Below are 14,231 nucleotides of genomic sequence, written 5' to 3'. Positions count from 1 at the left end.
ACGAAATACCCTCAGAAGACATTTGAAAAACGACGAAATACCCTCTGGATTTCGGGGTGCTACGAAATTCGATCAGATGAACCAAATGCTCTCAAAACAACTAACCTAGGAACACGTTTAGCCAAATTAAAACTGATCAAAACCACTTCATCTATTCAGGGTTGTAACATTCCAGGGTGAGTATATTTCGAAATGTGGCGAGATGGATCAACTACCCTCGGAACATATTCTAATTAAAATGATATGGAAATGCTAATATCATCTTCCAAGCTGATATATCTCCACACTGATATTCTTCCTCCCCCTTCATACGGGAGCTTGGCAGAAGTGTGATATGTGCCATTACAAATATTGCCCTCCGCTCGCTTTCAAATCGACTTCTATAAAAACATTCTTCATGCCTGCCGTATCCCTAACGGAACTATCAATTCTATACTTTCGCCTCTAATTCTATCGTGAACATGTACGTCCAAGTTTGGAAGATGATATTAGCATTTCCATATCATTGTAAATCGTTTAACTTCACGTAGAAGTAACACACACGAAATCATTAATTTAATATTCTAATTAATTAGTCTACAAAATCTCCTCTCTGGTCGGAATAAATTAAGCATTAAGCATCTGATTACCCATTTTTTACGCAATTTATTTACATTTCCTAACGTGCAGTAGAAAAACGTTTTAGATTATTTTTTCAGCAAACTTGATTGGCTTTGCAAAACGTTTGGATTTGTTTCAAACTTATCAGCTCCTCCTTCTACCAAATACAAAGTGTTGATCACATTAACCAGCCTAAAAAGCTATCAATACCTTAAGTGCCAAAGATGAGCGGACGCTATTTCCAAAGCCTCTCGCCTTGCCTTGCAATAACAAGCGTGACGACCCAATCCATGACCAGTTTTTTGCGTCTGTAATTTAACTACAAACGAGTGTTTTGATAGTAGACAAAATCTTCCATAACGATTGATGTTAGCAACGGTAATAAAACACGAGACGTACCATCATCATCCTGTAGCTATTGCGCAAAAGGGGCTATGGGAATTGGCGAACCACGCCGCTTTGCAAACAACTCCTAAACAGATGTCATCCGCCTATTATAGCTTATCTAATTCGCGTCTTCATGATGCTTTTTTTTGTTGTTGCAGATGGTCACGAAGAGAGTGTCGTGCGAACAAAACGGCGCGGACGGAAACCACGCGTTTCGGTCGTATCGCAGCGAGTGGACGAGGAGCCGAGCCAAAGTTTGGACAGCGGGGACACCTCTGGGGACGTCTCGCCGGTGGTGCCGCCGGGATTCTTGAGCCCCTCGGTGCAGGAGTACCTGGAGCTGGGAAAATCTATTCCAGGTGAATTATTGGTTTTGGATGAAACATTACCGAATCGGAACACTTTGGAAATATTATCCGTGTCAAGAAAAATAATGGATCTAATGTGAATTTAACTAAATGTAAATTTCAATGCAAAACATCGAAAATAATTAATTACAAACGTCTTGGCCGAAAAGCAGCAATTTTAATGGAGGTTGCTCAACTGATTATTTTATCCTATTTTACCCTTTTATCCCATAGTCAAAAAAGTTTTACGCAACCATACGCCTTAAAATAAAAACTAAAAAGAATATCTTTTCCAATGAAGTTCCAAAAAAAGGATTTCATTCACCCGCATAACGGCAACATAAAAATAAACTCATCTCACAACAAAGCAAAGCGCACCAACGTATACAGTATACAAGCAGCGCTCACGACAGCAGATTTGCACCCATTAGCAACAATCTTACCCAGTCCACCGCCAATCACTGCCTACCCTTGGGTTGCGCAGAATATGCACTTTGCGCCATTTACTAAGAATTGGAACATCAGAATTTCAGAACCTCAGTTTGCCTTCGACATCACCGATCGGATCGTTTTTTTTTGTCAACCCCTTCAATTTTTGACCAAGTTGACACGCCATAGTGCTATGATATTTGCGCGCACTGGGCAAGTACCTACCATTATTTATTTATCTCAAAGGAATGTATCCGAAACAAAATTGCACTTCCATTTGCTTGCTCCAACCCACACGCATCGGTCAAATAGAAAACACAAAATACGCATTGGACAAAATTGAACAAAAAAAATCTCTTGCTGCTGCAATTTGCTTTCTTTTTGTGCAGAGGTGTGCCAAAATCCATCCAGAGCGCACGGCAGTGTTGTTGCCGGGGACAAATGGCAATTCGCGCCGACATTGAATGAAAATAAATTCTAATAACCAATTCCGAAGTACCGTATGCTTGCTCGGTTGGTGTTTCATCTTTCCAAGCAGGCAAATAAAATGTATTTCGCCCCTCACATATGTTTGGTGGGTCATCAAACATGTTAATAAAAAGGTCACCGCCGCCATGGCCAGCGGTTTCACACTGCACAATTAGAGAAGTGCATAAAATTGCGCCACACACCTTCGTCGTTCTTTTACTGCACACAACCGTTCATCGCTTGTTTTGTGGAGCATTTGCATTGCATTTATTTCACCATCATTTCACACACGGTCAGTCAGATCGTCGGTCGGTGGTCAGCAGGAGCCAATCAATTTAAGCATGAAAGTACATTCGTAATAGCATAATAAATAAAAAACTAGATACTGTTTCCGCCCGGGTTCGAACCGGGGACCTTCTGCGTGTGAAGCAGACGTGATAACCACTACACTACGAAAACCCATACGATTAAATTAGATTTCTTTGCATTGAATTCGGTAGCACGGACGCCTTTGTGTGAGTGCGGTCTTTACTACGAATCTAAAAATAGCACTCGAAAATGAACTATACATGCGCAGTAAAAGACAGCGGAACATACACACAGTCGTGTCGAAGTGGTGAATATAAATCTGTCCGTTCTGTGTGATGCCGATGTTGATGTGTACACAACAGTGGTGAATATTGTATACCAAAGAATGATAATGTTGGTGCTGCTAAAGCAGATGAATGATGTTTTTCGAGCAGTTTTAAACGACTGGTATACACCCTAAAGAGCAGCAACTCATTAACGTTGAAAGTGTTATAATAAAGAATATTGTAATAGATGAAGAGATGAATAACAAAAACACCCTTATAAAAAAAGTCATTGAATAAAATGATCAGATGTCCCGCATTATTACTAGGTCGGCAGGGTTATCTTTGTCTCATGAACAAAATAAACACATTCCTAAACAGTCCAGATCTTTGTTTAGGACTTTGCTAGTGCTGAGGAAATCAAAAGGATGCATGGTTGGTTAGAGTGGAACGACGGAAAATATGCGCCCCCAAGCAAACCTTCAAAATTCAAATTTAACGATGATAACAATCGAAAGTATGTAATACTCTCAATATGTTTACCATTAATTTAACTTATCATTTATACGGAACATATTATTTATTATGTTAAACTAAATTAATTATTATTTTTTTCGAAAAAAATACTATATTTTAAATACCTAGTAAAATTTAGCATAGCATAGGTGATTGTACTCATCGTTGATGAATCGGTTGATGATTTTGAGGATTTTAAAAGTTAATTGATGATGACATCAGTATTGAACATACAGGAAATTCTATTCAAGATCGAAGACAATAAAGTTTAAAGACAAAAGAGTAACCTTCCGCTTTGAGATTTTTTTCCAACTGCCAGCAATGCATTACTTTTTCATTAGAAATCTATACCATTTCGTCGAAAGACATTTCATTTGGTCGAATGGACATTTAGTCGAAAATGAATTTTTAGTCCACTAAAGACGTGTGACATTTGGTTGTATGACTTTTGGTCGAATGGACATTTAGTCGAAAGCAGATTTTCAAATGAATAATCTTGGTACATTTCGTCGAATGGATATTTGAAAGAAAGAAACTTTAGTCAATAATAATTAAAAACTGAATGATGTATAACAAAGTTCCAAATGTCACATAATTTTAATGCTCCAATATTGACCAATGAACGATGGACTGATAAAAAGAATATATAATAGGAAAACTGTAAATATTCCCTACGGGATATGAGGAACTGTACGAACGAATCTCTTTCTTTTTCGTTGTTCATGAAAGTTAGAAAACAACAAGACCAGTAGATGTCAGTTTTAACATTTAGTGGCCTCGTTGTTTCCTAATTTCTTTGTAGTGAGAAAATGATAAAGCTCGTCCGTGCAGTGTTCTAATGTCATTGGACCTAGGGACGTTCCGAGACTTCAAAATATCGATATTTGATTCGATACGATAATCGAATCAAAGTATCGATATCACCGATATATTGGAATGAAAATATCGATATATCGGATAATCATATGATATTTGAAAAATTAAAATGTTTAGTATATTTTTTGTTGTATAATTATTCAATTACTATCGTATTACTGTATTACCTCTTTACAATAATGATCAGAATAGATTTTTTTTCTATTACTTAATCCAATCTGCTGCTGACCTCACTATTTTCCGTTCGTTCGAAAAAATCAACTGAAGATTCAAGAAATTTGCTGAAACTCCACTGACAATTTTTCTGTATTTCTACTCGGCTTATTCTGATTCTTTACAACAAAAAATTCTTTCCTCCGAATTTCCACGGATTTTTTTAAAGTTTAAATTTAATTTTCAAAGAAAATTCAGAATTCTCAATAAAAACTATTGAAATAGGGTAGAACGACCCATATGGAGGGGTTAAACACCGTGTCAATACAAAAATGATTTAAAAAATTCTTCAAAAATTACCTGTTGGTCGTTTTCTACATTTTAGTAGTCGAATAGGATACTCCTTAACTACCCGAGTAGACGAAAATAGCTCAATACTATCAAATGTTGATAAGAAAGCAAAATGAGATATGGACATGATTGATATAAGAGATAAAAGATCAGGCTTATCTATTCGGGAGTCTGTTTGTAAAACCAGAAGGATTCCTTTCAGAAACCCAAACGAATTCCGATCGGAGGCCCAAAATAATTCTGTTCGGATGCCCGTAAGAATTCTGTTCGGAAGTCTAAAACTATTCCATTCAGAGGCTGAAAAGAATTCCGTTCGGAGGCTTAAAGGATTCAGTTTTCGGAAGACCAGAAGAGTTCCGTTCGGGTGCCCAGAGGAATTTCGCTCGGAACAACAAAAGAATGTTGTTCATGAGCCCAAAAGAATTCCGCTCAGAAGCTCAAAAACTCAAAGGTGCAGCCCAATCGGGTTGTACGCAAAGGTGACGTATGACTACGTAGCTATACGAAATGGAGGGTATTTTTTCATCATAATTTGTGTAAATTTATTAGCATTGTGCAAACTGCTCGGAGGTCAACCGAATCAAGAAACTCAAGGTAGCTCCCAGTTGGATGAACCAGCCGTGGAAAAGGAACGACTCATCGGCCGCATCGCCACTGAAGGCATTCGTCTATCTTTCAGTGGATATCATCAGAATCCTAGAAGACATTATGCTCACAAATGTCCGGACGAAAGGAGAAATACGCAGAATCGGAGGTGGCGCGAAACAAAACACAAATATATTAATTTGCAACGTTCGACTTCCGCCCGCGATGGAAGCGTACATGCATCGTTTTCTATAGCGCTGGTGGCAACGTGAGCAGGACTTCAAGAATAAATTACAAACAGTCCTTTTCAGGACTTAAACTATTTATCCAAGAAGAGGTTTTGACCGCTAGGAAAATTGTTTACCCAGACAAACAGACTGTTCGGCTGTTTAAACGACAATGACGATTTTGGAAAGATTTGTTGTTTTTAATAATGCGCCATTTGAAAAACTAAAGCAGCTAAAACGACATTTTTCACTAAGGTGGCGTCTTCATCGATTTACGTCGTCGACGGAAAGTGAAATTTTCTGCCAAGATTCTTTTAGTTTTGTTTTGTTAGTCATTAGAAATGATATCGATTTTTTCGGGTTACCATCGTTTGGCGACGACAGAAAGTTGCCCTTTGGTAGCACAACCACAAGCGCACTTCGGAGGGAGATGATGCAATGAGTTTGTTCAAATGGATGGCGTCAGTAGCAGTCAAATGGAATTTCCTCACAAGATTTTTATTATGTTTTGTTGTAGTTGAGGATTGAAAAGCTTCATTATTTGAAAAATATCGGTTCTTTACAGTACCATTATTTTACACAAGGGTAGTTTAATCTGGGATGCAAGAATGTTCATCAAAGTCCAAAATTAATAGTTTGGCGTTAACAGAAGGTTTTTCTTCGATAGCAGAATGAAAAGCGCGCGTCGGTGAGTGTCAACGCAACAAATTTGTTCGAATGAGATGGAATCGCTCACAGCAACCGAACTATCACGCCAAACGCCAATTCCACCGAAACAGTCCATTTTGCAATCAACCCTTTCTGTTCAGAAGATGCTGGTCCTGAGAAGGACCAATTTTGTGTCCCCAATGCACGTTTCCAATAACTAACTGCAACCCAATGCTTGTCGAAACGTTAGGGTTAGAATTCCACTTCGTGTTGTTATTGTTCGACGACCACTCGATGAGTTTTCGCCAAGACGCCACCATTTGGAATAAATTTTCAGCGACGCCACTGCATCGCACGGGATCGAAACAGACGTCATTTTTGTAATCAACCCTTTCTTCACATAAAATGCTGGTTTGTTGAGGTAGAATCACGACCACCAACGCAGACTTCCACCACCAATTCGATGATTTTCCTTTGAAAATGCTACCAGAGCGCCTTCGTGCTGCTGTGTTCGCTCCGCTGCGTCGGCTCTGCGAAAAATCTTATTTAACCGCTCTCTGCGAAATCCCTATCAAAATGGCTCGCGCGCTAGAAAGCAGCTTTCTTGTATTCAATAAATTAAGCCCGTTAGTTCCGCCCCTTTGTGGTCTGGTATAGGTGTAAATATAATGTGCACTCATAACGATTAATGCGCCCCTTCATTAATCGTTATGAGTGCACATTATATTTACACCTATAATGAATTGATGAATTTACTTCATTAGATATAAGAAAGCTGGTTATCGACGCGCGTGAGCCATTTTGATCGGGACTCCGCAGACAACGGACCGTTCGGAGGATGACAAATTTAAGAATCTTATGAAATTTTTCTCGCAAGATTCTGAATTTTGTTATGAGGATGTTATTTATCTAAGATGCGTATTGTTGCGAGGAATGACAACAGAAATTTGACTCAAGAACAGGTTTCTCCATACTACAAAACCTTATCTTTCGGCATCTGTCTGTCCGAGCGACGTTCACCGATGGTGGTTGCTGTAGAAAGTTTCCACTGAAGGTGGCGTCTTCATTGATTTTATACAAAAGGCACCATTTTATACAAAAGAAGGTTGATCCGAAATAAACTTTCTTCAAAGTGCAAAACTCAATCGTAAATAGCAAATTTGATGGCGCGTCGGAGGGAGATGATGTAGTGAATTTTAATGGATGGAATCACCTTAACAGCAACCAAGCTACCACGCCAAACCCGATGCCACAGGAAACAGTCCTTTTTTGCAATTAACTCTTTCTTTTCGTAAAATGTTGGTCCTGAGAAGAACCAATTTTCTTTTTCCCAATTCCCATTCAAATAACTAACTGCATCCAATCGCTTGACGACACCTTGCGCTGCAACTGTCCGACAGCCACTTGATGATTTTTTCGCTTCAAGCCTCCAAAGGTTTAGAAATAAATTTGCAGCATTGCAACACTGCCACCCACTTCGTGCTGCTGTGTGTCCGCTCCGCTGCATCGAGATATCGAACCGCTCTCTGTGGAATCGATCAAAATGGCTCGCGCGCATCGAACAGCAGCTTTCTTATATTCAATAAATTAAGCCCGTTAGCCCCGCCGCCTTTGTGAGAGCTGATATGGTTGTAAATATAATGTGCACTCATAACGATTAATGAAGGGGCGGGACTAATGAAATTACTTCATTAGATATAAGAAAGCTGCTTTTCGGCTGCGCGCGAGCCATTTCGATCGAGTTTCCAGACAACAGACCGTTCGAGAATAATAAATTCTAAGAATCCTATGAAACTTTTTTCAACAAGATTGTTACGAGGAATGACAACAGAAGTTTGACTCAAGACGAAGTTTCTTCATATATTACAAAACATTTTCTTTCGGCATCTGTCTGTCCGAGCGACGTTCACCGATGGGTGGTTGCTGTAGATAGTTTCCACTGAGGATGGCGTCTTCATTGATTTTATACAAACGAAGGTTGATCCGACTATCCGAAATAAACTTTCTTCAAAGTGTAAACTCAATCGTAACTTCTTAGCGAATTTTATAGCGCGTCGGAGGGAGATGATGTAGTGAATTTTAATGGATGGAATCACTAACAGCAACCAAACTACTACGCCAAACCCGATGCCACCAGAAACAGTCTTTTCGCAATTAACTCTTTCTTTTCATAAAATGTTGGTCCTGAGGAAAGAATCAATTTTTTTCCAATGTTTCCTTTCCAACTACTTGACACCACAATTTGTAATAAATTTTCAGCATCAGCACTGGCGGTGCAGGATCGCCACAGTGCTATTTTTTATGGTCAACCTTTTTTCCATATGAAATTCTGGTTCGTTGAGGGTTGAATGATCTGCAGCAACACATCGAGGGACCACCACCAATGCGATTGATTTCCTTTGAAAATGTTATTAGCGCCTCCGTGATGCTGTGTTCGCTCCGCTGCGATCGCTTTGATGCGTCTGCTCTGCGTGAAACCTTGTTCAAACTGAGGATTAGATCCAAATCCGCAAGTGATTGATTTTTGATGTCTGTGCTAGTGATGCATGAACGTGATTGGTTAGTTTACCTATTTCTAAACTTTTCATCAATTATCGATAATAAATAGTTGAAAATCAGTATTTACAAATAAATACAAAGAAGCGTTGACTCATCCTTGATCGAATGGTCCAAAAAAAATGAAAATCCATCGAGAAACGGCTTAGATATTAAAGTTTAAAGTCTATCATATTTTCGTGACGGTCTCCGATTTTCGCAATCGTAAAGTGTACCCCAATATAGAAAACACAGACGTAGTCCTACGTCAAAAAGAATTCCGTTCTAAAGCGTAGAAGAAATTTCGTTCGGTAGCATTCTTTTTGGCTTCCGAACCCAAATTTCTAAGCCTCCGCGTGGGATTGTTTTGCGCTTCTGGACGGAATCCTGGGGTTTCGAACATAATTCTTTTAGGTTTGAGAATCCGAAGAAAAAATCTATTCGGAAGTCTGTTGTGAAACCTGAAGGAAACCCAAAAGAATTTCGTTCAGGTGCTCTAAAGAAATTCTGTTCGGCTGTTCAAAATATTTATTTCAGGAAACCCAAAGATCTCCTGTTCGAAGGCTTAAAGGATTATGTTTTCGGATGCCCAGAATAATTCCGTTCAAGAACAGAGGAAAATTCCGCTGAACGAAATCCTTCTGGAGTTTGACGAACTGACTTTGATTCTTTGAGCTTCCAAACGAAATTCTTTTGGGATTCCGAACAAAATTCTTTTGGAGTTCCGAGCGGAATTTTCCTCTGGGATCCCGAACGGAATTCTTCTGGGCATCCGAAAACTGAATCCTTTTGGGTTTCTGAACGTTCAGAATCTGCCTGTTTGTCTGTTTGTAAAACAAAGAAACCCAAAAGAATTCTGTTCAGAAGTCTAAAACTATTCCATTCAGAAGCTAGAAACAATTCCGTTCGGAGGCCTGAAAGGATTCAGTTTTCGGAAGACCAGAAAAGTTCCGTTCGGGAGCCCAGAGGAATTCCGCTCGGAACACCAAAATAATGTTGTTCATAAGTCCAAAAGAATTCCGTTTGGAAAGCTCAAAGAAAAAAATCCGTTTTAAAATAGCCTAGAAATTTCGTTCGGTAACACAAAGATTTCTTTTTTGGCCCCGAACGCATACTGCGTTTTTGCAGTTTCCAATTCGAAGGATTTCTTCGGGGTTCTAAACGAAATCCTTCTGAGTTCCCGAACTGAATCCTATTTGAGCCTTCGAACTGAATTCTTTTGGCTTCTAAACGGAATTCTTTTAGACCTCAGAGCGAAATTCTTTTGAGATTCCAAACAATTTTTTTTTTGGGTTCTCAGCTCAGCAGCTCAGAAGAATTCAGTTCAGAATCCGAAAAGAAACCTATTCGGAAATCTGTTCGTAAAACCAGAAGGATTCCTATCAGAAAGGCAAAAAGAATTTCTATCCGGAGGCCCAAAGAGTTTCGTTCCGGATGCCCGAAAAGAATTCTGTTCGGAAGTTCAAAACTACTCCGATCAAGGAGCCCATAAAGAATTCCGTTCGGAAGTTCAAAGGATTAAGTTTTCCAAGGAAGCCCAAGAGGAATTTCGCTCGAAGAGTCAAAGAAATTCCGTTCAGGGGAGCCCAAAGGGAAAATTCGCTCCAGAACTCCAAAAGAATTTTTGTTCCTTATAAGCCCAAAAGAATTCCGTTTTGAAAAGCTCAAAAAAGAATTCCGTTCAGAAACCCAAAAACAATTCCGTTCTGGAGCCTAGAATAAAATTCGTTCGGAAGCACAAAAGATTCCCTTTGAGCATCCAAACGAAAATCTGTTGGGCTTCAGAACGGAATTCTTTTAGGTTTCTGAACGAAATCCTTTAAAGTTCCCGAACTGACTTTGACCCTTTGAGCTTCCAAATGAAATTCTTTTGGGTTTACGAACGGAGTTCCTTGAGCTTCTGAACGGAATTCTTTTTGTTTTATGAACGGAATCCTTCTGATCCTTCGAACGGAATTCTTTTGGCTTCTGAACGAAATAATTACGAAAAGTTTTGCGACTGAGCCGAATCTATACTCCGCAACACAATGCAGTTGGTCCCCTATCGATATTTATCCCACACGGCAGAAGCCATTAAGCCCAGAATTCCCGTTCGGAGGACTCTGCAAAGATTCCAAGAAAGATTCCGTTCAGACACCGAAAAGAATTCCGTTTTGAATCTCAACAGAATTTCGCTCTGCGGCCCGCATCAAATTCCGTTCAAACCCATAACAAATCGTTAGGAAGTCCAAAACTATTCCGTTCAGAAGCCAAAAGAATTTCGTTTAAAGTCTCAAAAAGATTCAGTTTTGAAATTCAGACGCATTCCGTTTAGAAACCTAAAAGAATTCCGTTCAGAAGCTCAAAGGAACTCTGATTAGAAATCCATAAAGAATTCCTTTCGGAAGCACAAAAGAATTCCGCTCGCTCGGAAGTTCAAAAGGATTCCATTCGCTTCGTTTGAGATTCCGAACAGAGCTTTTGACCTTGTGAGCAGATTTTTTAAAACCTCTAACTTATTTTGTTCTGAAGCTTAAAAGAATACTGCTCGGAAGTTCAAAATAATTCCTTTCAGATGCTCGAAACAAATTTCGTTGTTCTAAAATCCTGAAGGCAATAATCAACTTTCTCGCCTGATTCACCAGATTCCAATTTATATTACTTTCAATGATTTCCAATTTTCCATTTTTTTCGTAATCAATTCTGCTTATAACTGTTTTGATAAAAAAAGGCACAAAAATCTTATGAGACTGAAAATAGATTAAAATAAACTTTTGATGAAATCTGCTGAAAATTCTCTTGAAGTGAAGAGATCCGCGATTCCAAAATAATAAGAACTAAACACCTGCTTGGTTTTAAATCTGGAATAAAATAACGATTTTGCATTTGATAAATTTTATCACCACAGATCGCCCCGGAACCGAGACTATCCCATCTACTGGCCGCCGTACCGTACATTTTAATTTCTACTGTGATGAACAACCCTACCCAAACTTCTTCGCCGACATGGAAACTACTAGATGCAAAATAAACTCCTTGACTCATATAGCTCCAACATTTCCAAAAAGAAACAGCACTGCACTGTGTTTCCCGTTGTCCCTAATTTACCGCACTCATTTAGGTTGGCACTATTGCGACATCGACGGCCCAGCAAAGCCACGTTCCTGTACCCCAAATGGAGACACGCAACCTGTTTCTGCAGAGCCGTCTTCGTGTTGGTGGGGTGGTTCAACGTTCCGCTATCTGTGACCTGTCCCCTTTGATTGTACGCCATCAACAGCTCTGGCTGTACCAGCAGCCTTGAAAAGTAAAAGCCACCCACGGAAGCACCGAGGTCATAACAGAAGCAGCTGGTGGAGGATATATCTTCAACAAATAGGAGCGTCTGGCGCCCGGTCCAGTCAGGACCTTGCTGCCAGGAGCATATCTCGCTTCAAGCTGGATCAGTGCATCCATGCGAGATTCATCCCAGTTCCTTTTAGGTTCAAGATGGGAAGCAGAAACATAGAATGGGGATGAATGAGTTTGGGATTAGTTTGTTCTTTATTTTGTTTTCTTTGTAAAGATGTGAATGAGATTGGGATTTCCGCGGGATGAATGAGAGAGTGTTAGCCAACGAGGAATTTTCTAACTTTTGCAGTCGTGTTCAACTCGCGATGCCAATATTCAACGTTGATTATTAGGGTGTGGACGGCTTCAGTTGCATTTGTTTAAATATGTTTAGTTACGTGATATATGTTCGTACTTACATATTTATTATTATTAAATTCAAAGTGAACAAAACCTTTTAGAAAAAAATAGTGGACAAGTTAGGAAAGTTTTTTTTTAATGAAAAACATTCAACAACAACATTCAACATTCAACATGTTGTAAACAAACAAATTTCTGATGAGGGAATTAGTTTTGGAGAAAACACTAGCATTCTACGGAATCCATAAAACGATGTTTGTTTACAACATAAATAACGCCAAATCGCACACGAATTATGAAAAATATTAAACTTTTATCTATCTTCTGTAATCAGACGATTTGTTACTTGGAAAGAAGTCTCCCTTATTTCAAGTACAAACTGACTTTTATTGTTGCCTGGATGCTTGGACTTCAAGAGGTTCTAGTTTCAAAACCACACGGATAATCAACATTTCCAAGACTAGATCAATTAAACTCATGTGTTTTGAATGATAAAGTATTTGATTAAAGGGTGTTACACTAACATCGTAAGGCAATTTCTGGGTATTTGAACCCCCCTTTCCCCTTCCGCATAGTAAGTTTTGTCCATAAACTCCTATGTAATCAGTACTTCTTAGGAGGGTAGCCCTTCAAATAGTGTAGAAAATGTGTATGGTCCTTGTCATATGAGAACAGACCTTCCAAATTTCCATAATTCTACATACTCCTATGATTAACTTTGTTACAACCCACACCCTAACGTGTCTGGAAAAGGGAAGAAAACACATGTCATTTAAAAACTCGTTTCAAATTAAACAATTCAAGTCTTCGTCCTAACGAACCAAACCTTTGTCTGTACTTGAAAAAGCGTTTGAGATCCATGTTTAAAGTTCGAGTCCTTCCCCGACTAGTAGAATGAAGGTTTTGTCTTGTTCCCCTAAGCTCTCTCCCTTTATCGTACCACCATTACGATTCAGGCTGTAGATGGTAGTCCCCTGCTAGAACTTCACAAGGACGTTGTATGCTCAACCCGATATACAAAAGGACAAAGAAAGCGAGAATTTAAATTTAAATTGAATCAAAAGCAAATGAAATTTTTCCACCAGCTCTGGTGCAGCGACACCAGCCAGCACCGCCTGCCTCTCTCGGTCGCATAACTTGTGATGAGCAACTGTGCCTGTGTGGAGTGAAACTAATTTTCATGCAAATACAAAATAAAGATAGGGTTAAATACGAAACTGGCGGAACAGATTCAACACTCCCGTTTCAACGAAGATATATCGGTATGTCAGACGAAAAGATTCAGAATAAAAGCATATTTCTGCCAGAAGTAGGGAGTATTTAGTTTGTCAATCTTTGCTTTTGTTGTCATATAATGTAAATAGTGGATGTTTGCAAGTTCTCGTTGCTTTTACGAAAGCAGATTGGAGCTTCTACAAGCATTAACGTGCTATATTTGAATGACTCTCGAGTACTTACAATAGACTTTTTTTTAAAATAGTTGCATGCAGCCTTTAACAAAATACTCAGCGTTAGTCGAATTTTATAAAACTCTTCAAACTGTACAAAAGGTATGAAGAATAACAAATGTTAGTGGAGCATTAAGGAAGATCATAGCTGAATACAAAACATTGACATCATTACAACAATTTCAGAGACAGATTTTTGACAGCAAGAGTAGAGATTTTTTAACTTGAAGTTTAATATACTTAGATAGGTGTATCAAAACTTATTAATGCATAAACATTTGTGTATAATAAACCTTATAATAAAATGTTTTATTTATGTGGTTTGATCTATAATCACAATTGAGCGTCCAGTTGTTCACATAAATTGGAACTATGGACGGTGCAATTGATAAATGAGATCTGAAGTCTAGACTGGATCAA

At 38.8% G+C, this 14,231-nt stretch overlaps 1 protein-coding gene and 1 non-coding gene across 4 annotated transcripts in view; one reads left to right on the top strand and one right to left on the bottom strand.

Moving 5' to 3' along the window:
• LOC134209089 (uncharacterized) overlaps nt 1-14,231 on the top strand; it is a 372,790-nt gene that overhangs the window by 201,109 nt on the left and 157,450 nt on the right. For all 3 annotated transcript variants that reach the window (XM_062685069.1, XM_062685079.1, XM_062685073.1), the window contains exon 3: nt 1,146-1,346. In XM_062685069.1, coding sequence (XP_062541053.1) covers nt 1,146-1,346 — 201 coding nt within the window. The remainder of the gene's footprint in view (nt 1-1,145; nt 1,347-14,231) is intronic.
• On the bottom strand, nt 2,618-2,690 carry Trnav-cac (transfer RNA valine (anticodon CAC)). Its single transcript has one exon. It is a non-coding gene; the product is annotated as a tRNA-Val (tRNA).

This window comes from Armigeres subalbatus, chromosome 1 (genome assembly GCF_024139115.2).
Source record: "Armigeres subalbatus isolate Guangzhou_Male chromosome 1, GZ_Asu_2, whole genome shotgun sequence".
Lineage (NCBI taxonomy): Eukaryota > Metazoa > Arthropoda > Insecta > Diptera > Culicidae > Armigeres > Armigeres subalbatus.
Note: the sequence above shows the minus strand (reverse complement) of the source record. Positions and strands in the feature narration are given on the sequence as shown.